The 25083-nt window shown below is 48.9% G+C and overlaps 1 protein-coding gene across 1 annotated transcript in view; it reads left to right on the top strand.

The window, feature by feature from the left end:
• The window catches only part of QDPR (quinoid dihydropteridine reductase), a 106096-nt gene that overhangs the window by 62265 nt on the left and 18748 nt on the right, over positions 1–25083 (top strand). The window contains exon 5 of the mRNA XM_078678428.1: positions 6620–6728. Within this exon, the coding sequence (XP_078534554.1) occupies positions 6620–6728 (109 nt within the window). The remainder of the gene's footprint in view (positions 1–6619; positions 6729–25083) is intronic.

Here is a 25083-nt window from a genome sequence, read left to right on the forward strand (position 1 = left end):
TTCATCTGAAATGCATTTCTTCTTTATAAAAAATAATGCAGTTCTGGCTTGATTGTACTATATAATTCATTCTAGTTAACAAAAATGTATTGTGTTTGTTTATACGGCTGCTCCAATTGCTCTGTTAGTGTGTATTTGTTACCTCTTTGTCACTAATGGAAGGGTACAGTTGTATTAGTCCGGATCATTTAATCCTTTATAGTTTTTATTTTTGATTAACTTTATTGTCTTGGTTCTCTGCATTGTGAAATGATAAGATGCAGCTAGAAAGAGGGCTGTTTGCCAACGTTTTGGCTAATCATTGATTGACCTGTAACTTTTCCTGGTACTTAATTTACTGAACTTTCTCATATTGCTGTATGCCATTTCTGTTATTATGTTAGTGTCTGTACAGTGAATACAGAAGACTGGCACTTTCTTCGTTGTTTTCTTACCTGTTTTCCCTCTTTTTCATCTCTATGAACTTAGTCAATGAATATGTCCCATCTCATTAAATTCTTCTTGGCTCCAACTCCTTTGTTCATTTGTGAACCAAGCTGATAACCTCATCTTCTTTGTACTCTTTACCTATGTCCCTTAGAGCAAATGGTAAAGAGATGTGAGAGTTTGCCAGTGCTTCAGACAGGCTGAAACCATTCGTTTATTTAGATGTGACTCTAACTCTCCAGGGCTAGATCACTTTACAAGGATAATGTAGTAAGATCCTTTGGTAAAGTCTATGAGGAGTACAGCTCAGTTAGCTGCTTTTCTCTGTGTGAGTAGCACCTACATAGACAACAGTTTTCATACCCACTCACAGGGTCGCAATTCCTAAAGTGGTGACTGAGACATGCTGCTGTACTTCTCTTGCACCATTTGATGCAGAAAGCCACCTGCTTCTGGACATACCTTCCTGTGCATGAGGTGCTGGGTGCCGGACATTTCTGGGCTACCTACTAAACGCCAGTGGCAATTGAAGATGCTGGAAGCCAGTATAAGCCTCATGTGGGGAACCCTTCTACGGTGGGGGTCCTCAAGTGAACACACTGAGGGAGCGCTGCCGCTCCAACTGTTCAGAGCCCCCTTCAAGCCTGAATCACAATCTTCCACCAAATCAGGCAGACCCGTTCTCTCATTCACCTGGCCAGTCATAGCCATACTAAATTCACTATTGGATATAGACTTGCTCAGACAGCCTCTGACTCCCTTCCACTCTTACTAAGCGAGACAAATCCCTACAGGTTGTATGGTGACTCTAGTACTCTACCCATAGTGTCAACGTGGAGATTACAGTGGATTCACTTCCTGAAAGGCAACCTATATCTTGGCTCAGAAAGTGTACACCACACACATATTCAATATTCAGGCAATAAGAAGGCGAAATACTCCATCATGTGTTGAGGAATGCGCCATCCTCCAAGGTCTAGGCCCCCACCCATGCCTAAGTCTAACTTAGCCCGGGAAAAATTAAAATAGTGATGAGTGATAATCTTAGCCATCGGTCAACTCTTTCACCCACTATGCCCCTCCAGACAGTAGCTCACCATATGCCAATCAGCCTTGGCCCGTCTCCAATAGGAAAAGTCCAACCTGAACTGCCAAGTCCCCATTGAATGCAACCCCAGATTGGGTTCCGGCAACTTAGGCTTCCTCAGTTAAGTATAGCTTGAATCTGGTGGGGCATTGGACATGCCACCCAGTTTTGGCATCCTTATCACACCTAGGGCGCTGCATTGAGGAAAATACAAAGGCGATGAGTTTAATTCTTGAAAATGGTCCTCAGCCACTGGCAAGCACTTGGGCTGCATTCCACTTGGGCTGCATTCCAGTCCATCGTGTTTTGCCCAGTTTTGACCTCACCTATGCTCAGACCTAGGACTCGTAAGTCCCAGTTTTGCCATCTATACCTACTGCATCCCATGTATAGCCTTGTATGTCAAGTTACTTTTATTTTATAGAGGTCTCCTAATTTGCCTTAGAGTGGACAGTCTCATGTGCAGGTCGGCTCCTCCCCTCAGCATTCACATTGTCACACCTCCTGCTTCAGTTTGAGCATCACCTGGCATAATGACATCCTCCTTCGTGCACTCTAGTGGGAGGCAGAAGTGAATTAACACCACTTCACCAGCAGAGAGGAGCCTTCAATAAGAAGGCCACTCTCCCCCTGACTCTGCTGTAGTACAGGATCCACCGGGAAAAGGGGAGGTTATCCAACTCCTTGATATTGTACAGTACTCCACTGCCATTTGGCTACGTTCGCATGATAGAAATACCATACTCGTACATATCAGTGTCCGGCACCTTGATGGGCTTTACTCAGACTAATAAGTCCTGATGAAGTGATAGGTGGAAGAAATGTTTGCACCCCTTGTCCCTACTGCATTCTTTTAGCTTCAACATTTTTTCTGAGTCATTAGTGGTTGTGAAATTGGTTGCTTTATCTACGGAGTATACACTATATAGGAATTGACCTATTTATAGACTATTGCGGTTGATCCATGTAGTTTTCCAAAATGTTGCCATAGAGAACATATTTAAGCAGCACTGGTGGTGGAAATGCCAAATGTTTCCGGCACTTTCTGAGCTAAATGGCAGACCTAGTTTTTAGTAGAATGGGAGGGGGACAGTTATCCGAGAAACATGAGATGTTGAAAGTTAGAGTAGGCCCCATAACTTGTGTGGATGGCCTGTAATCCTGTGGAGCTAAGATAACAGATCTCACTGACCCATCCATGGGCTGTTACACAAGAAGTGTGAATCTGAAGAAGGAAAAGATCTGCCCAAGACCCTAGCAGGGTTAGTTTAGGTGGGACACCACTTTAGTTCTGAAAAGCCAAGGAGCATAACAATAGAGGATCCACAAATCTTAATTATTTACGCTCTACCACAGTACAGCAGAATAGTAAATAGAGCATTAGCACCTGTGAATAATAATTCAAAGGGAATGCAAAGAATACACTTAAAATCTTAGAAAAACAGTCTAGCAGAATATTGTCTTGTTTCCTGCAATTGTATTAAACTAGAAACTGTCCTATGATGCAGCCTTCGCCTTTGTTCTCATCTGTGGACTCAAGAGTCTAACACTCATTCTTCAAATTTCCCACCAGCCTATCCATGCTCCTGTCTAGCTACGAGTGAACAGACAGAACTAGCAAAAAACGCGGGAACAGACTGCACACTCGTTTCCCAAGATGTTTATGAGAATAAGGCATGGGGATTATACACTTGTAAGGTACACTAGCAATGGGAGTTCGGTCCCACATGACCGATGCCTATTACCAATAAACAAAGTAACAAGATATAGAAGCTCTCCAAGTATAATTAAATAACCATACAACCCCTCATAGCATAAAGTTATTATGTAATAAAGAACCCATATTTTGTTACCCTTGTAAATGGAGACGCCTGGAATCATGTCAAAGGTCACAAACCATGAGTTGAAAGTTTAAGTCTAGAATAGGATGTGCCACAGAAGTAAATATTTTCTGTTTGAGGAGTTGAGCATTAGTGAATAAAATGCCAACCAGTGTTTTATTGCTGTAAGACATTGAATAACTGTAGAGCGGATGAGAAAATGCGCATGTCCTCGTCATACATATAGTAGGAGAACGAAGAGCACTATGAAATGGAAGAAATAGTGCAACTGACTATTTAAAGCTGCAAGGATACTAAGGAGGATAAAATTATATTGAAGGAAGGTGATCAGTAGCAGCAGAGGTGGTAAAGTTGGAAATGGTTCAATGATGTCTCAGTGGAGTGAAGTTTGTGGATGGTAGCAGATTGCAGTGGATAACAGTTCACATTTTTTTTCAGGAAGATGGTTAGTATGGAGGTGAGGTAAGTTGTTTTATCATTATGGGGCATCAACAATCTTTTTGTAATATTCTTTTTTGAAGCTAGAGAGTAGGGATCGGGTGAGGCACAGGCTAGATTAGTTGCTCCAAGTAGGACAATCGGTCCTGCTGGTGAGGTCTAGGAGAAGGAGACAATTGGGGCTGAAAGGGTGGTTTTGGTGTGGTGTGCTTAGGAGTGGAGGTGAGTCGTCGAAAGCGTGCGTTGTGAGTTAATATTGATGGCTATTTTAGAAAAGCAGAAAAATTAGAAGATTAGATTACTTCGGTTGGTGGTAGAGCCGGAAAAGAGTAAGGAGTTGACAGTGCAGGATATTTTCTGCAGAGCACTTTGGCTGAATCACAAGGTGAGGTAGAAGTACCAGAAAAGCCTTTTTATAGGCATAGAATCTTTGATAGGAGTGCTTAGAGGAAGAGCCATAGGTATGAAAAGAGGGGTGGTGGTGGTGGTGGTGATGGTGGTGGTGGGGGGGAGGGGGTGGGGAGTGGGGGATTGTGGTGGACTGTGGAGGGGGGTGGGTGTGTGCGTGTGTGTGCAGCTGAAAGTCATTGAAAACATACAATTGAAGGTGTGGAAGGATGAGCTAGCTAACACATGAATCAGAATCTTATGTATTGGCTGTAGGTAGTTGATTATCGCGACGGGAGGGATTCCTTTGATTATTTTTTAGTAATAAGTGTAGGATGTTGATGATCCTGTGGATTGATTATAGGAGGAGGGGGCTGAGGATTGGGTGACCTTTTCAGTGAATATGAGATTGAATGCTAGCAAATGGTATTCTACATGAGTTTGAACAGGGTTGCACTGGCCTCACACTGCAACAGGCATTGAATGAGTGAATGCAAGTAGCATTATCAATGGGGATAGATGTTCAAGTGACAGTGACTTTTTGTTCAATCATTTTTCTGAAATGATAAAATGGAAAGAGGGTTTTGAGAATTAAAGCAGTCGGCGATGCAAGTTGTTTTGTTACGGATAAATCTAGTGTATTTTAGGCAATATTGCAGTGTCATTGAAGAGTTACTTGTGAGTAACTGTCATGTATCTTGTATGCTGAGGCTAGGGAATTAAGTATTATTTTGTGGCGCAACATACTGCAACGCTTACGCGCCTCAGGAGGAGAACAAGCACTGGTGGTCGAGGTAAATATGTTGGTTAGTCCTGAGTTTTGAGAGACCATGAGAGGCTAGTTGCTCCAGTAAGCAGCATGATCAGAAGGACAAGTGTAGTAGTTGGAGGGAACATGGTTTGCCAGTTATTTCTGTACTAGAAGGAGAAAGATTGAAAAGGTGCAGTAGATCAGTTACTGAGTCCTATAGCTAGTGGGCAGCAATTGATGAAGAAATGGTGGTAGAGAATAACACCAATCAGTTAAAAATGCTCAAACTTTGATTGACATGCAACTATAAAAACATACTAAAATATTGACGTGACATTTGCCTCAAAATAACCTGGAATTAGAAGAGTAGGGCAATATTAGGTAACTAATTATTCAAGTTATTGAAGTCAAGATTTTTATTGACAGCCTTAAAGTATTCATTTCTACATTTTGCCATCCAAAGTAAGACCTAGAACTTCTTTTTCAGGTAATTGATCTGACTAAAACAGGCTTTTCCCCACCTTTGTACACAGAGCTTAATATGCATATTACTTTTAAACCTTATTATTGGCAATACCTACATACAATAGTGAGATTTTGGATTATTAATTTGATAGTGTAATATCTGATCTGCTCGAAACAGTTTGCCGAGAAAACCTTACACAAGCTCTGTTGGCTATTGCACAAGTAGCAAGCTTTATTTCGGAGAAATGTTAGTTAATACCAATCAAAAACAACGCCCATTAAACTCACAAATCAATTCAATAAAAAAATACCCAATCAATTTAGAAAAATAAAACACTATTTTGTAAGCAACTGTCTTTACGCCTGCCCCCTCCCCTCCTCCCCCCCGCCTCTCCTTCCCCAAAAACCCCAGAATTTTATTAAAGGAAGCAGAGACACCTTTTTGTTTTGAGGCAAAAAGTTAAAAGAATACACAGTATGTCAATGAAAGTGAATCATTGCAAGACCTAGGTGCACTTTTAGGTCGATTTTGATGAAGCCTGGGCCAGATAAGCCTTGCAGTTTGAACCCAGCAAATGTTTAACTTAGGAATTAGTCTTCTTTTTATAAAGCAAACTCCTGCTGTGATGCAAGGTAATGTGCTGTTACAATGGAGGGCTCTTCAAGCCCTAGACCAAACACCTAAAACAGCTTGCAGGGACTGTGTTACCGGTTATGGTACCTCGGTCCATGGCTGCCATTTTGGGTGTTGGGGATTTCCAAATCAGAAATCTTAATAGTGAGCCTGAGGCAAGCTTCAGGGTGTGAAGCTTACATCAGATTTGTGAATTCTGTTTTAGATTGGTGAATCTGAGGAAAAACATGTCTAGCCAGATTTCAAGGACTATGAATCTACCCATGCGCATCTATGCAGGCCAGGCCCTGTCCCCATCACCTTTTGCCGTGCGCAGCGGGATTGGGGATCCAAGTCCAGTTGGACACAGGGCCTCACGTATGTTGTGTGTGTTGATAACCATAACTGGCAAAATTCATATAATTAATTTAATACCATTACATAAAAGTTATATGACCTATAAGCTTGCTTGGTAACAACAGCATTGTAATATAAATAAAGCAATTGTATTGCATAATGTTGTTTGGGTTCTGAAGTCTTTATAGTCTAAGGAGTTATAGAACGCTGCAACAAATGGAATTAAATATGCTGTTTATATTGTTTTTCATTAGGTATGATTGCCTATGGTATGGCGAAAGCAACTGTACATCAGCTGTGCCAGAGCCTTGGTGGTGAGAGTAGTGGCATGCCAGCTGGATCTGCTGCTGTTGCTATATTACCGTAAGTGAAAAAAATAAATTACGTGGCCTTCTTTGTATGACTAAATAGAACTGCATTTGGTGGGTTAGATAAGTGTATGTGGCCTGTTCTTATGCCTAATCATGATGATGACAAACCTAGAGATTTTTTTCATAGCTTCCTGCAACATTTCCTTTATTGCCGTTCTAGTGAAAATACCAACATTGTTTGGACAGCTGTTCCACCCTGCATTTTCTTTCAACTTTCTTGAAAATCTAAATGTTGTCCCCAAATGGACTAGCTCTCTGTGAGCTTTCTGTATGTGCTACTTGTGTTTGTTTCTTTTAACAAAATTTCTTCGATTTGGTAGTTAAAACAAGCCACCTAATACATTCACAATCCGTTCATTAATCTACATTTTACATGATCTGGGGCAATTGCTAATATCCCCCCTCCCCCGTTTATTAAAGCTTTAAGTGTTGACGTGTAGCTCACAGCTGTAAATTAACCGAGCGAAACAATAGAAGCTGAGGTGGGAGTTATAGGATCAAGCCACATCATATTACAAGCTGATGATCATGGGCCCTACCGTACATAAACTATTAGTCCAACCCCCCTCTCCCACCCCCACACCTATAGGCATGCCTTGTCTCTTTTAAGTGTTGGCCCTGATTAATAATTCAGGCAATTCTCTACTGGAACTCGATAGAATTTGGCATGCCATGAGCTTTGGGGGTCGGTCTGTGACTTTGAGGTCTTGTACCAGCAGGTAGCAACCACTTCCAACTTCTCAAGGTGTTTTAAGTCTGGGTCCCTGCCCCTCGTGGATGTAGTCAGGGGGTGTTTGATCTCCCCTCCCAGGAAGATGGATTGCCACATCGCTTCTACCAGTGCTGTCTATGCCCTGGCTGCCTCTATTGAGCTTTGACCCCTCCTGGCCTACCGCATTCGGACTGCCCCCTCATAATCCGCACACCTTGTAGGCTCCTTCTTCCACATCTCAATTCTGGGTCCCCTCTGAGCTTTCTAATTCCTGGCTGTTTCTCGCTTTGCAGAAAGTAGTGCCAAATACTGAAATTTACTTGTGACCTTAGTCTTAACAGTGTGCGGGAACAAATGCAGTGGGCAGTAGCTAGGTATACAGGGGACCTCTAGTGACCTCAGCTCCTCAGCTAAGGTGCCCGTGACAGTCCCCCAATAAGCTGTCAGTTCAGGGCAGCACTAAAAAATGTGGAGGAGCTCAGCCCCTAGTTGCCCACAATGGGGGCATTTTGCCTCATTCACTGCAAAATGTCTCTTTATCCTCCCTGGTATCAAGTACTTCCTGTGTAATACGTAAAAATGAATAATTCTGAATCTGACATTTCTAGATACTTTGAACTTGCAGGTACAGTCTTTCTCCTCCAGGGGAATCCCAAGGTCCTCCTCCCAAAGTGACCGTAGGCGGTCAAGAGGCAGATCTCCCCTCAGTCTCCTATATAGGCAGGTGATTGCCCCAAAAGCGCATGAAGATGGGACTATATACTTGCATTCAACTGTATGAGGTGGCTCTGCCAGTCCTACCTGCTAATGTTTACAGACCGTCAGCGTAAGCGCTCTATGCAGAAGGAAGTGTCCCTGCTGGAAGTTATATCGCTCTCAGAAATCTGCAACGGGAAGCATGAGTTCAGCCTCTAACAGGGCCCTTATCGTCGCTGCATCTGCTGTCACCCACTCCATCAGTCCTTGTCAATCCCCTTTGTGTGGTAGTTCTGTCAGGAACTCCATTGGGATGCCCGGGGTGTACTGCTGTCACACTTTTGTCTTCTGTAGGCTCCTGGTCCAGCTCTTACACAGCACTCAAAATTCAGTACTGTCACCAGCACTTGGAGTGTGTAGGCGCAGTAAAACTTGCGATTAGCGGCAAAGGTCCAGGACAGCTGGGCTCAAGTTGCCCCTCCTTGTAACTCTACCTGCCTCCCATTGCATGAGACACTGCAATTGCGCTGCCAAAGAGTAGATCTCGAAGTCCGGGATGGCCAAGCCTCTCCTCTTCTGTCTGTCGTTGCTTCGTAGTTAATGCCACACTTCGGCTGCCTGACCCCCAAATAAAGCCTGTAGATAACGAGATGAGGTCCTGAAAAAAGCTCTGTGGAATCTACACCGGTAGGACCACAAAAAAATATAATAATCAGCACAGGGCAAAAGATCATTCTGGCATCTCCTGAGGTGGGACCATTGAGAACCTGGGGTGTTTTTGTTGTTGTTTTTTCCCCCCAGGTCCAATGATTAAGCCATCAATCCCATCATTGGGCATAGCCGAACATTGATGCTATTCTAGCATTTTGGCTGCACTCCTAAGACTTCCATATGGTTTTCTGTCTCTGCAAAGCTGGTCTATGCACTACTGCTGAGGGATGAATTCCCCGTTCCATTTCCACACTCCCCCCCCCCCCAGTCGAAAGATCTGAGGCAGCATGGTGCTTGTATATCGACAGGTTGCACAATCAGAACCTAGGTGGCATACGAGGACACAAAAAAAAATAATAATAATCAGCACAGGGCTATCATTTTAAATAAAGCAACCCTCCTCGCCACAGATACGGGAAGGGTGGGAAGGTTGGACCAGAACTCTGTGCTTGATCCAACTCCAAGGACAGCCTTCCCTACTTTACCCTCTAGGAGATCTGCTGGGTCATAATGAATCTTCATTGCTGAACGCAGCCAGCGCCAGTAACCCTTGACCTCCCATTACTTATTGCTACGACACCACCATCCTCCTTGCACTAAACCCTGGAAGACTTAGAGAATGCAAACAGGCCTCGCCAAACACGACTCACGGCCAGTTCTCCTGCCTCCAATGCCTCCAGACCCTCACAACCACCACGGCCTCCAACACCGCCGACGTAAGCACCGGCGACACCCTAAAATGCTTCCTCCTCAACGTACGCTCGGTACACAAACACGCCATGGAAATCTGGAACCTACTCAACTTCCTCTCGCCTGACATCACCTTCTGCCCAAAGCCCTGGACCAACACATCCTCCGACCCCGACATCAGCACCGCCATCCCAGACAGATACAAAATCCAGAAGAAAGACCGCCCAACCACCAGGAGGGGTCCTTGCCATCGCCCACAAGAGTACCCTCCGCCTCACCACCTTCAGTGAAACCTTCCCCTCCGCCGAACACCTGCACTTCCAGATTCAGGTCACCCCCAAGGCCACACTCCGAGGAACCCTCGTCTACAGACCCCCCGACCCCCGAACACCCTTTGCCACCACCATCACCAACTTCATCGCACCCTACGCCATTGCCTCAACAAACTACATACTCATTGGAGACCTGGACTTCCACCTCGACAACCCCAGTGTCCCCAACTCCACTTCCTTCGTGACAACCTCGCCAGCATCAGACTTAAACAACTCATCAACACAGTGACCCACAGATCAGGACACACCTTCGACCCCACCTTCATGGCAGGAAACAGCGTCCAATTCAGCCACACAACGCAGCCGCCATGGACCGACCACCACTGCGTACACTTTGCCATCAACAAACCCCAGGCACCCAAACCAGCCCCACGCCCACCACGAAGAAACTGGAGCAAGGTTACTGACGAGCAACTTCACTCCACCCTCACCCAAGACAACCACACCTGGGCACCCGACGCAAACGACGCAGTCAGAGAACTCCACACCTGGATTTCCGACTGTGCAGACGAGCTTGCCTGCTACGCAACTCCGACAGACAACGCCCCAGGAAAGCCGCCTGGTTCACCAATCTCTCCAAGAAACCAGACGTACCGGCAGACACCTGGAGAAGAACTGGAGAAATGCCAAGACAACCGAAAACCTAACCACCTACAAGGATGCCATGACAGACTACCACAACCAGATCAGAGCCACCAAGAGGAACTTCAGCCACAACAAAATCCTGGCCAACTCCACCAACTCCAAGGAACTTTTCAGTGTAATTCAAGAATTAACCAACCCAGGCAGCGAAGCCACAGACATCACCCCATCCCTCTGCAACAAGCTTGGAACCTATTTCCACCTCAAGATCAAAAACCTCTACGACCACCTTATTGACCATCCACCAGGTGCCACAAATGGCCCCCGCCCCCCAGAAACACCAGCCAGCCCACCATCTCCAACTGTTCACCGATCACGGACGAAGACACCGCCTCGACCATGAAAAGCATCCACGCGGGGGGGCCACCCACTGACCCCTGCACCCTTCACATCTATCACAGAGCCACGTCCCCCATCACACCCAAACTACAACGCACCATCAACACCACCTTCAAAACAGGCACCTTCCCAGATGATTGGAAGCGCGCAGAAGTCAGACTCCTGCTCAAGAACCCCACAGCTGACTCCACCTACCTCAAGAACTATTGGCCCATCTCGCTCCTCCCCTTCACAACCAAAGTTGTAGGGAAAACAGTTAACCGGAAGCTGACACAATTCATTGAAAAGAACGCCGTCCTCAACCCGTCCCAACCCAGATTCCGAAGCAACCACAGCACAGAGACCACCCTACTCGCCGCCACAGACAGCATCCACACCCTCCTGGACCAAGGCCACTCTGCAACCCTCATTCTACTCGACCGATCAGCGGCCTTCGACACCGTCTCCCGCCGCACACTAGGCGCCAGACTACACGATGCAGGCATACAAGGGACAGCCCTGGACTGGATCCGATCATTCCTCACCAGAAGAAGCCAAAGAATCAGACTCCCACCCTTCCTCTCCGACCCCATGAAAATCACCTGCTGAGTCCCACAGGGTTCATCACTGAGCCCCACTCTCTTCAACATCTACTTGGCCCCCCTTGCCTCCATTGTCAGACAATACGGCCTCAACATCGTATCCTACGCCAACAGCACCCAGCTCATCCTCTCCTTCAACAAAGACCCCACCACTGCCAAACTCAACTTCCAGAAAGCAATACAAGACGTCGCGGTCTGGATGACCAACAGCTGACTGAAGCTCAACGTAGAGAAGGCAGAAATCCTCGTCCTCAGTACCACCCCTTCTGCATGGGATAGCACCTGGTGGCCGACCGCCCTCGGAAGCCCACCTACCCCCTCAGGCCACGCCAAGAACCTCGGCATCATACTCGACTCATCCCTCACCATGAACCGACAGGTCAACGCCGTCACCTCCAGCTGCTTCAACACCCTCCGCAAGACCTTCAAGTGGATCCCCTCTGAGTCAATGAAGACAGTCTCCCACGCACGCATCACCAGCAAACTGGACTATGGAAACGCACTCTACGCTGGGATCAACAAGTCCCTATTCCGCAAACTCCATACAATACAGAACACCGCCGCTAGACTCGTCCTCGGCATCCCCCGAAACGAACACATCAGTCAAAACATACAAAGTCTCCACTAGCTCCCCGTGGAGGAAAGAGTCACTTTCAAATTCCTCACTCACGCCTACAAATGGCTACACAGCAACGGACCCAAATATCTCAATGACAGAATCCACTTCCACGTACCCAAAAGAAACCTCCGATCTACCAACCTCGCACTGGCTGAAACCCTGTGCATCCACAGAGCCAAAGCAGGCAGAAGATCCGTCTCTCACAAGGCAGCCAAGACCTGGAACGAACTACCGGCAGACATCAGACGCGGCCCTCCCTGAACACCTTCAGGAAGACCCCAAGGCCTGGCTCTTCAGCTAAACAGATCTGCGGAACCCTCCCCCTCAGCGCCTTGAGGCCCTCATGGGTGAGTAGTGCGCTTACAATTCCCCGATCGATTGAGGTATGCCAAACACTGAGAGTCCCATGTCGGACCCCCCAATCCTACTGGAATATCTGTGTTGGGCTTGTGTTGGAGACAGACAGTACTTTTGCCAATTAATTTGTAAGCCGGAGATCCTCCCTAATCGTGTCAGGAGCCTTTTCTCTCCTCTGAAATCCCCCCGCCCCTCCTCCCCACATCTCAGAGGAAAAGCAAGAGATCATCTGCATGAAGCGCAATATGGTGCTAAACCCTGATACATGGTTACTGCCCTGGCATCAAAGGCTAAGGGCTTCATGGCCAGGGCATACAGTAAGGGTGACTGTGGGCACCCATGCCTGATGCCATGTCCTACTGTGCATCTCTCCGATATTCTAGCACATGTTCGCCCCCCTGGCCAAAAATTCTGCATGTAATAAGCAGGTCCACGCAACAAATCTCGGGCCCAGACCAATGGTTGCATTATACCATAAAGGTAAGGCCATTCTATTCAATCAAACGCCTTCTCTATGTCGATCGCAAACATCACGTACACCTCTTTGTCGTATGTGTCGGACTCCAAAACCCGAAGCAGTCTCCTGTTAAGGGCGGTATTACAACAGGGGATTAACCCCACCTGATCCCGGTGTATGAGTGTGGGCATGTGTAGCAAAGGTCGGCTGGTCGGCACTCTGCGTAGGATTTTATAGTCTAGATTTAGCATTGACAACCGCCTATAGACCGTCTGGTGGTTAGCAGTTAGGGGCACAATCAGGGCTTCTCATGTGGTCGCAGAGTCTCCAACTGCTTTATACAAATCCACCAAGGGGGGACCTAGCTCCTCCACATAAGTGGAATAAAATTCCACCTGCAGCCTGTCCATGCTATGGATCTTATTTGTAGCCATGGATGGCAGCTTTAATCTCAGAGTGTGAGGTCTCCTCCCAGAGCGTCCACCTCCTCCAGGGTCACAACAGGCAAGGCTATGGGCTCTAGAAAGACTACATTGTTAACTCATATCATCTTCGATCCGCACTCCCCCCATGCCTCCCCCCAGCATTTCGGCACAAATTCCATCTTGTTCAAAACGCCCTATTTTTCCCCGTTTATGGATGCAAGGTTAATATCGGCTTGACAGAACAAGATGTTGCCATTTTCTCCCTGAAGTTCTAATATTAATGAACCCCACTTCACTGGATTAGCAAGCCATGCTAATAGTGCGCCTATGCGGTCTCACTCTGCATGCGCTCGTAACATATAATTTGTATAGTCAAAGCACGTCAATCTCTTGAGCTCTCCTGCTACTTTTTCCTTTGCTTCCAGCAATGTCCCCTACTCTTCTGGGTGTCCAGGTCTGCGCTTTTCAGTGTCTGTTTTGTCTCCATCAGTAGAGTCCTCCAGATTCTCACTGACTCCACAATGTACCTACCCCTGATCGTCGCTTTAAATGCATCCCATTCCCCCTCTGGACTCGAGGTCGAGCCCAAATTTTCAATATGTATTTTCTCAGGGGTGTCGCTTTAGTATCCTTAAAAAACTGGTCGTCTAGGGCTTCCGGTTTCAGTCGCCACATCAGTATTTACTGGTATATACTTTAAGGCTCGCCCTCCGCCTGGCCTGCATTAATATATGATCACGATCCCTGTAATAGAGGAGTCTGGCTATGTGCTCTCTCTAGGGCGTAAAATGAGGAGAGCCCCTTTGGTGCCACTTTTTCAGCCATCTTTCCAAGTAGTCTATCATACTAGCACCCTCAGTGTGTTCTGGCAGGCCAATAGTTTGTACATTACTACATCTTGATTTATTTTCGGTGTCCTCAGCTCGCAGCTCCAGCATTCTGACTTGATCTTCCATAGTGGTCAGTCTATTACTCAATGGGGAGACCGCTGGTGTCACCTCCACCAGCGTGCGCTCGGCAATCAGGACCCATTCTGTAATGCATTGGTAGTCCTCTTTTAAGAGGCTCAGACCTGTCCCTATTGCATCAATCTTTGTTTCTAATGCCTCAAGAGATGCAGTGATAGCCTGCATAGTATCACAGAGCGTGAAGCGATCCTGATCACCATCTGGTGGAGGTAGCACTTCTCTCAGTGCCTTTCATGTCGAGCCTGCTATTGCCATCTGTCTAGGTGTATTCTGATTGTGCCGCCAAATCATTTTCCTCATTATAATCAGGGTGTGGTTCTCAGCTGCTCCGTCCGTATTCGTAATCTTGGCGCCTCTCTTGTTCATAGGCTGCAACTCCTCTGTCTGGTTAGTGTATCAGCCCCTCTTGTCCCTCTCAGTTCTGCGGGATTTGTCCCTGTGGCTCGCTCTGTGTCATTCTTTCCTGTTGCACAACCAGACAAGCGTCTCAGGGCAGGAGCCTGTGCTGCCAAATCAGTGGTCCTGCCACATGAGAGACACGGAGAACCCCCACTAACCATTGTTCCAATATGACTCCCAAAGCTGGACCAGTGTGTGATTTTGAGTGACAGCTTCAGACCGGGGCCCCAAGGCAACTAGACGGTGTTCCTCTCTCTCCTGGTGTTGTGGTAGAGGGGCCCCTGGATAGTTTGCGATGTTAATGGTGTCAGTCTTTCTATCCCATCCAGCAATCCCAGGGCCTCCAAAGACCACAGGCTCCCTGGCAGCGCATTCCAGGCTCGGCCTTTATGCTGATATGTACGTCCTTTATCAAAACCATGGGGGCCGGTGTGGTCCAGCCAGTCCCTCCGTCTCCAGCCAGCTCTCGCCCTCCACGCAGGCCTGCTACACTTCTTCACTGGCCCCCGGGAGTCCCACTGCACCACACGGAGTCTCTTCAGTTAAGTGTCTCACGGCATCCAATCCATGACAATTGCTCCACCTCACCACCCAGGCCTCACTTTGTAACAGTCACGTTTTAAGCTGCAGGTCCGGGGGTCATTCAAGGCCCAGACATTACCTCTTCTCTTCACCAGGCCCACTGCGGGCCCTCATCGCTGCCTCACCATTCCAGATGGGTGTTCGCCAGCCGGAAGCTCTGTTTTTCCTGCCCTATCACGTCGGCATGCAGCCACCCCCGCCCCTACTTGTGTATGATGTTTACTAGAAGGCACGCATCTCTGTGTAGGGTTGAGGAGGATACTATTATTTGAAAGAATCTACTGCGATCTGTAAAAGTTGCGTTGTGAAGGTTTCCTTAACTGAGTGTGCGTAAAAGTTCCGGAATTTCCCCTTCCTGGCCTCCCACTCTCCTTAATTAGTTACGGGCCGAGTGTTGATACAGGGAATGGCAGACCCTTGTCTACCAGAGGGGTGCGTTGCATGCTTCCTCTGTGGTGATGGAGTGGGTGAAGTTGGGGTTAGTCTCATCATGTGCTCTCCGCCCCCTTTCTTGATATCCATGAGACTTTACCAGGTTTTACATGTCCCCACTCCTGGTATTTTCCCCCAGGAAAGTAGGTCTCGCCTGTGCCACAACTATCCATATATATTTTTATTTTCAGTTAGAAACCGTAATAAAATGCTAGATTACCGTAGGGTGGACCCAATTCTTGTTCTTTTTGGCGGACTTGCCACGCATTTCTGCTCCGGAGACTCCTAGCATTTATTTACTGAGAGGTGCTGTACAGTTTTCAGCAAAATACTTGACTGTTATGGCAACCCTGTTGAAAGATGATTGAAGGGTGGACACCAAGTGTCCTTCTTTCTTCATAGATGGCTACAGTGTCAAGACCATGATACGACTGGTGGTTGATGACAACTAATTATGGTTTAATGGAACATCCCTTTATATTCTTGTTGGGGATCTTTTTTAGTATAATCCATGCATGCAGCCAGACCTGGGACTTTACAGCCCACCCACCTCTATCCCCCACCAAGAGTGTGTAGTATATTATTACTATCATGATTTGATTTTTGTAGAGCGTGTGGCTACTCAATGAATATCGTGACGCTTAGGTCCGATGTCCGCGATCAGATAAACTGATCAAGAAAGGCCAGTTTGAACAGCCACGTTTTAAGGCTCCTTTTAAAAGCACTTTCATCTTTGGTGGCTCATAGATGGAGCAGGAGGGCGTTCCAGCTGGAGGTGGCGAAGACTGGGAGGGTAGAGCCACCCCATTTCTTTCTCCTGGTTCTTGGCATAACAGCCAACAGTCATTGGTAGATAGTATGTGCATCTGTTGGTCAGATAGTCAGGACCTGCCTTATAGAAGGCTCTGTGAGCCAACACCAGGTCCTTGAAGTGCACTCTTTCATGGATTGGTAACCAGTGCAAATCCTTCAGGTGCAGTTGAACATAGTCCTGTTTCTGGAGGTTGAGGCGAAGTAAGGCAGTGGCATTCTGTACTAACTGAAGTCTTTTGAGTAGGTATGCTGTGATGTCCCCATACAGCGCATTGGCGTAATCCAGCCGTGATGTTATAAGCGCATGGATAACTGTTTTCCAGCAGTGAGAGAGAAGCAAGAATTAAACCGTTTTTGGAGATCTTATGAGGCTGAAACATGCACCTACCACACTGTCAACCTGTGGACGAAAGGACAGTGATTTATCGAATTTTACCCCCGGTTACGTGTATCTTAAACCATGGTTGGGGGAGAATGACTGGAGCTGGGCCAGAAAGTGCCACCCCAGGATGGAGGGGGGATGCCGAAGTCTAATACTTTGTTTTTACTGGACTTGCATTAAAGATTGCTCTGGCCCATCCAGTGAAATACCACTGATAGACACGTCTCAAGTCTTTCCTGTACGTTGGGAGTGTTACTATCCCATGGAAGGAGGATTTGGGTGTTGTCAGCGTAGGACACAGCCTGAAGCCAGTACGATTATATCGGAGCTGCCAGAGGAGACATGTACACATTAACTAGCTTAGGACTCCGGGCAGAGCGATGAGGGACGCCATATCTTAAGGTATGGGGTCAGATGTGAACGGTGTCATCCAAATTGACTGACTTCTGTCCAATAGAAAAGACCAATGCCAAGGCGGCACCACATATCCCGATATTTTTCAGTCATTGCAGAAGAATGGGATGGGAGAACATATTGAACTCTGCCAATCAGACCCTCCAGGATTTCGCCATTTCACAGTTTGCCGCGAAATCGGCACTTTTGTAAAAATGCAGCGATTTTTATAAAAGTGCCCGCGAAATTGCCACTTTTGTAAAAATGCTGCGATTTTTACAAAAGTGCCCTCAAAATCGACACTTTTTAAAAACGATTTCAGAAGTTAATGTAAAAATGTTGCATATTTCCAAATCCCAAAGGTTCAGTTTTCTCACAAAGCACCACTCACTTATGTCTGACTCTTCTGATAAGGAGAAGGTTACACCTGTTTTAGTAGCAACTCTTCCTGAATACCTAAACCGTTGTAACTTGCCTCAATGCCCTTTTTATATAGGTTGCACCTGCCATGAATTAGACTGTTATTTTGTAACCGGGTCAAAAGCATTTTGATGTGAATCTAGTCTAGATATGGGTTATATTTCTAGAAAAACAAAGGGCCTCCTGCGAATTCACAACCTGTCTCTGATTCTTGGGAAATTATGCAGGGCTGTGTCTGAGTCAGCTGTGCACAGGGCACTGAGCCTCTAGTATGCATACTTAGAGAAGTTAGAAGTGGGTTTCGATGAACATCCGCCATGAACACACTTGTTGCGCCTCAGCACACATGCATACACGGTTTAGAATGGTTGTTTTTTACATTGTTTATGCTTTAAAAAAATATCATTATTGTTGTTTTTTCTCCTTATTTCTCTTTTATGCCTACCAACTATGCTCAGTGTTTTATATACTGATAGTTTGGCCGTAGCATATTTTGCTGTGTATCTTATTTGTTGAGCATGAGGAGCACATGGTTGACTTCCCCTCTCTATTGGACTTGTAAGAGAGGAGGATTTTGTATATGCAAATAAAATCAATAAACATATTTACAAAAAGAGGACCCTCACAGAAGTGTTGACGGAATTGAAGGCATTAGAAACAAACTACAGGTGTCTGGACAGCAGTTGGAAAGGGATTTTCTGCTGTAGGTAGTTGACTTAGCATTATTGGTAGTGGAATTATAGGTGCTACATTAAGGCTTATCCTAATCATTGGTGTTTGTCATTTATCTATTCGCTATTGTGAAGGGATTGAAACATATGGGGACCAAGGAAAGCTCTGTTGAAGGAGAAAGGGGTATTAAGAGGAAGAGAGAAGAAGTTGATTTGGAAAATGAGCAGTGTATGTTCGATGATGAGGTGGAGGAGCTGAAGGATTTTAGACGTAAACAGCAAAAGACGATTCATTAATTTATGCTGGTCTCAAAAATTTTGGTTGTTTGTGTAATGGCTATTCTAGCCATCACAGGAGGGAATGGTGCAGTGTAATTTACCGTTTCATGTACTAGTGCATCACACACGTTTCTGATAACAATATTAATCTGTGTGCATTGTAGGTGGCTGGATTTACATGTAGTAAGAGCAACACATATATAACTATAGAATATAATCAGTATATTCTCTCATGCTAACTGTTTTGTTACAAGTCTGTTTTATTTTGTATCAACACCCCCAGAAGGGGCACCAGAACACAGCGTTAAGCCTACAACCTCTATCCGAGGCCGGCCGCGAGTAAAGCGCAACAGAGTTTGCTTGATTGAGGTGATTAACACAACGCCTTGCCAACAACCCTAAAGGGCCGGCCGCGTGGCTTTAGGAGAAGCTTGTATAGTCGCTCAGTGGTGAAAGAACCCCAATGGCGAATCCAAGGGGGGAAAGGAGAGAGCAACAGGCTCATTACTTATGAACGACCCAACAGGGGCCCTTGAGAACAGAAAGGATCTACAGAGGAAAGAGAAAAAGGAAAGAGCGAAGAGGAAGCGAGCCAGAAACAGAAGATCGACAAGAGATCCTGCTAGCAGGTATGGCGGGCTGTTTCGTGGATGGAAGGCGGCACCAGGCAGTGTGGGTCAGTCTCAGGGGCACAGGTGTTACATGAGTCGCTTATGGAAGCAACCGAGTGGGATCTGTAGGGACAATAGCATCCTCAAAGAGATGGAGGGTCCTGAGTCTGGTGGGCATGTGTCGTGCATGCTCCATAGAGCACAAGTAGCGCACCAGAGGCTTCCAAACTGCCTCAAAGCGGGTGTGGCGCATCTGGAGGCGCGCCGTAAGGCGCTCCATTGCCAAGACGTGCCACAGCCGCACAAACCAGGACGTTATGGGAGGTGCTTCAGTCTTCTTCCAATACAAGGCTATGAGTTGCTTGGCCGCACCTAGCATCTGCAACGTTACAATCCAGTCGTTACGGGTGAGGGCCTTAAGGTTAGGTGGTTTGATACCCAGCAAGGTCGTACTTATGGCTTCAGGCAGAGGGAACCCCAGTACCCCCCTTATGTGACTAAGGACCTCCTTTCAGAAGACGGTGAGAAGCGGGCACACCCACCATATGTGCACAAAGTCCCCAGTCGCTGCCCGACACCTCCAGCACAGTGGCGAGACATTGGGGAACATCTTGTGAAGTCGCAGGGGAGTGTAATACCATTGGGTCAAAAGTTTATATGCGTTCTCCCACTGTGGGATGCTCCGGTACACCTTGGGGATATCTCTCCACACCGCTTCCCATTGTGAAGGCGTGATATCCGTGGCGACCGCCATCTGCCAGCGACGCTGATACGGGTGAGTGGGTATGAGTGGCGGGTGCTGCAGGATGTGGTAGATCTGGGAGATCAATCGCTTCAGACCCCCAAGGGTGCGGGCCAGCCGCTCGAAGGGGGTGAAGGCGCGTGTAGCCGCCCGATATACACTATCTTCAGAAGCCCAGTGCCGTAGTTGGGCGTAATGCAACCGCGCAGCAGGCTGCAAGCGAAACTCCTCACAGCATTGACTGAACGATTTAAAAGAGCCCCTGTTGAACAGGTCGCAAAGCACCCGACAGTCCCCCTGTACCCACTCCTCAAATGCCCGGGTGCGATGGGCCGGCGGGAAGTGAGGGTTAGCCGCTATGGGGGTGTGCGGGGATGGGAATGTAGTAAGGCCCCTTGAGACAGCAGTGGCATCCCAGATGTCCAGCACCGTTTTCGTGGGCACTGCCAGGTACGCAGTCTAGAGCGGGCCGCTTGGTGGAGCCAGGGCAGGTCCCAAACAGTGCGTCCCGTCACCGCCCTGTCCATGTGTAGCCACCCTTTTTCACTTTCCCTGACCCCCCACTCTATCACAAAGCGGAGGTGTGCAGCCCAATAGTAGTGTACCAAGTTGAGACAAGCTAGTCCAGGCCCTCCCCCCCCCCCCCCCCCCTCCCCTGTTACGCGGAGCCATGAGGATTTTCTGGGAAAAACGGGGGTGCTTACCACCCCAGATGAAGGATATGAGCTCACGTTGCAAACTTCGTATGCAGTGCAACGGTATTGGAGTGGGGAGGCATTGAAACACGTACAGGATTTTGGGAAGGATCGACATTTTGACCGCATGGAGGCGGCCCAACCAGGACAGCAGCAAGGGTTTCCACCGCCGCGGATCGTCTAAGACCTCCCTCCGGCAGGTCCGCCAGTTAACAGAACTCCAGTCCTCGAGGGAGGGTGTCAGGGTGAGACCCAGGTATTTGATATGGTGCTCAGCCCACTGATAGGGCACGATCTCCCTCAGGGCGGAAAGGTCTTCCGCCGGGATGGTAAGGTTCAGGGCCCAGAATTTATCGTGGTTGATCTTGAGACCGGAGGCCCGTTCGAAGAGACAAAGCGCCCTATGGACAGCCGGCAGAGATTATCGCGGACGCGTGAGAGTAAGGATCAGGTCGTCCGCAAACATTGCCACCTTATTGTCCCGTCCCCCGTGTGCTATCCCGTGAATGTTCGAGTCGCGCCGTATAAGCTCCGCAAGGGGTTCCACTGCTAAAGCGAAGAGGAGGGGTGAGAGGGGGCACCCCTGTCTAGTGCCCCTGTGAATTGCTAAGAGCTGCGTTAAAGCCTCATTGACTCGGATGCGAGCGTGGGGTCCTATGTATGGAGCCATAATCCTAGCAATCATCATGGGACCCAGCCCGAGCTTACGAAGTACCGCCCGGAGGAAAGCCCAGTCCACCCGGTCAAACGCCTTCTCTGCGTCCAGCGAGAGAAGGCAGGCCGGGAGGTTCCAATGCCGGGCTTTTCCTACAAGGTGCGCAAGTTTGCGCACGTTGTCCGCCCCCTGGCGATCGTGGATAAAGCCAACCTGATCGGGGTCCACGAGCCACTGCATATACGGATCTAAGCGTTGGGCGAGGATCTTAGTGTATATTTTGAGATCTGTATTAAGCAAGGCAATAGGGCGGTAAGACGCGCACAGGGCGGGATCCTTCCCGGGTTTCGGGATTTACGCTATCTCCGCCATGCCCATGTCAGAGGATTGGCCCACCTCATCTGAGAAGGAGTTGAACAACCTGACGAGGTGAGGCCGTAACTAGGCCTGAAACGTGCGATAGAAGGATAACGGCAAGCCATCCGGGCCCGGTGTCTTCCCCAGGGATAAGTTCTTAATCGCCGTCGCGACCTCATCCTCCGTAATGAGGTGTTCCAGCACAGTCGCGTCCCCAGGCGGTGGCCCCTCATAATCGTCGAGTAAGGCTGCGATCTCGTCTGCCGGTACGTCTCACTCCTATACAGGGAGGTATAGTAGTCCCTAAACGCGGCCTGTTTGGAAGTCTCCGCGACCACTGTCGCTCTGTCCTCTAGCCGGACACTAGCTATATGGGCCTTGGCAGCACGTGCTCTCAGCCTTCCCGCCAGTAATCGGCCTACCTTATCGCCACCTTCAAAATACCTTTGTTTCAAGGCCAACAGGGCACTTTCCGCCTTGTTTGTACGCAGCAGTCTGAGTTGCCCCCTAAGGGTGGCCAGCCGCCTCCTAGTGTCCCGAGACGAACGCTCCCGGTCTCGCATCTCGGCTTTCTTAATATCCGCTGCCAGCTCAGCCTCCAATTTGCTGGCCGTACGCCTGCGTGCAATCGCCAGTGAGGTGATGTGGCCCCGAATCGTGGCATTGAAGGCGTCCCAAACCACTGGGAAAGGCATGTCCGGCGTGTCGTTGGAAGCAAAGTAGGCATCTATGGCCTCCCGGATGCTATCAACATCATCAACATCCCGGAAAACACCCGGCGGGAAGGACCAACGGGTGACGCGCGCGGGACGTACCACCGGATCCTGAGGCGCATTTCAACATGAGCGTGATCCGACAGTGAGATGTCTGAAATGGAAGCTCCCACCGAGTCTCTGAGCAGCTCCAGCGAAGCAAAGAGATAATCGATACGGGAGGAGGACCTATGGGTGTGCGAATAAAAGGAGTAATCACGAAGGTCCAGGTTGTGATAGCGCCATACATCAAGCAGTCCGAAGTCTGCAATCTGCCTGCGCAGGGCAGCGGACATCACCCCTGAAGCATTAGAGGCAGTACCACATCGGTCCAAGTCCGATTCCCACACCAGGTTGAAGTCTCCACCCAGTATCAAGTGCGGGTCTCCACAGGTTATCTGTTCCCTCAATAATGTCTGGAGGTAGCGGTCTTGTAACTGGTTAGGAGCATACACGTTGCAAAAAGTGAGCCTGCGCCGTCCCGCACATACCGTAACCCTAAGGAAACGCCCATCTCCACTCTTATAGGGCCGAGAGTCCCCCCGCCTGAAGCCAGTCCTGCACAATATGGCCACCCCTGCAGTTTTAGTGTCCGCTGTCGCCCAGAACTGGAGAGGGTATTTGGGGTGTGCCATGCGGTGTGTGTCCCCCTGTAGTAAATGAGTTTCTTGGAGATAAATAATGTCAGGTTGCTGTTGGAGGAGGTAACGCCACACCTGTTTGCGCTTATTAGGGGAATTCAGGCCTTTAACATTGAGTGAGAGAACCTTCAAGGTGTTAGGGACAGTTGCAGCCATAACAAACGGCATGTAGGATCCGCCCACGTGCCCCGCTCCCACCAATGTAAAAAAAGGGAGACCGCAGGAAGTCGCCAGAAGGTCCACTCCCTCCACCCATACAGCAGACGCCACCCCAGCTCCATCCCACCACCCGCCAGTCCAAAGGAAAAGGAAGAAGAGAAAGACCAAGGAAGGGAAGGCAAAGAAAAGAAGAGAAGGAGGAAGAGAGAGGGAAAGGGAACAGCAGGAGGCCAAGCACGCCTCAAATGTATCAAGAACAACAAAGGCCAACAGGGCCGCATCGGGCTACCCCAGTCACCGGGCATCCTCTACCCAAGGGTTTGGACGCACTCAGGAATGTCACTCCCTATGGGGCAGCAGGGGGGGCACTCACAGGCAGGAGAGGAGTTCTCGGCCCCATCAACCCCGCTGCTCGAACCAGGACCAGGGGCATCTCGTGGCTAAGTGGAGCAGCCGGGCGTATCAATGGGCACCATCCAGTCCCTGACGATGCACCAGTCGTTGCAATGCAAAGAGGGCTCCACTGAGGCCACGTCCGTCCCGCAAGCAGCTCCGAGGGAGTCAACCCAACGGGACCCGTGGCTGCGGAGCTACCAGGCATGCGTCAGAACGAGGCTTCGATGGGGCGTAAGCCGCCCGCGGTTCAAGGAGGTTGGCGCTCCGGCCAGCAACAGCGGCAGAGTGTAGGAGCCCAGGCATCCCATAGGGCAACCATGCAGGTGGCAAGTCAAGGCAAGAGTGCTGTGTGGCAGCCAGAGGGGCGCCCCAGAGCGCCGGAGGGATCACTGAAGATTAAGCTGCAATGTGGTCCCGCTCATGATGAAGGCGAAGGGGAGGGTGAGGTCTGGCCATCGCGATCACCCTCAAGGGAGCGGATATGTGCGATGAGGTCCTGCTTGGCCTGCGTCGCCGTCTTCTCATCCACAGGGGGAGATCGCCGGTGTCGCCGAACCTGGGTCCAGTCCGGACGGGCAGAAACTCTCTCTTGTGTACGGGAACTCGAGGGGCTGTGGGCCGGTGAGTCTGGCATCTTGAGAAGCTGCGCTGCCTCCCGGTAGGACCGAAGAACCCTACGCTTGCCCTCCCAGCGGAAGATGAGGGCAAAGGGGTGTCCCCACTGGTAGGCAATGTTAAGAGCCCGCAACTTCTCCGTCACCAGCCGAAAAACTCTTCTCCGTCGCAGGGTATTGGGGGCCAGGTCCTGAAAAATCTGTATTTTGTGGCCTCCGTAGGTGAGGTTAGGCTTGTCCCGGGCTGCCCTCAAGATGGCTTCCTTCTCTGTAAAGAAGTGCACCCGTGTCAGGATGTCTGGAAGGAGGCCCGCTCGACCCGCCGGTCCATACACTCGATGGGCACGATCCAGCGTCGGAGGGGAGGCGTCTTCGTCCCCCCACACTTCGTGCAAGAGTTGTGCGACATAGGTCAGGATGTCCGTCCCTTCTTCATCGAGCGGTATGCCACGGATCCTGAGGTTGTTGTGGCGGCTCCTGTCCTGAAGATCCTCCTGCTTAATCTGTAGTTCAACGTTCTGCTCCTCTAGGGCCGCCACCCTCTGCCACAACTGTTCTTGGTCCTCCGTACATGCGTCAACCAGCTTCTCCAAACCGTCCACTCTGTCGCCCAGCTCAGTGACCTCCTTGCGCATCTCTTTAACGCATGTTTGGACTTCCGTGCGCAAGGATCCTATCTCCGTCTTGAGATCAGACATAAAGGAGGCCATGAAGGCTTGGGTCACCGGTGGCGAGTCCGCAGCCATCGGTGAGGAGTCTTCAGTGGGCACCGCCGCTCCAGTCTTGCCCCACATGGCCATCACCGACGTGCCTTTGACCGTCGCC

The sequence above is a fragment of the Lissotriton helveticus genome, chromosome 2_2 (assembly GCF_964261635.1).
Source record: "Lissotriton helveticus chromosome 2_2, aLisHel1.1, whole genome shotgun sequence".
Taxonomy (NCBI): domain Eukaryota; kingdom Metazoa; phylum Chordata; class Amphibia; order Caudata; family Salamandridae; genus Lissotriton; species Lissotriton helveticus.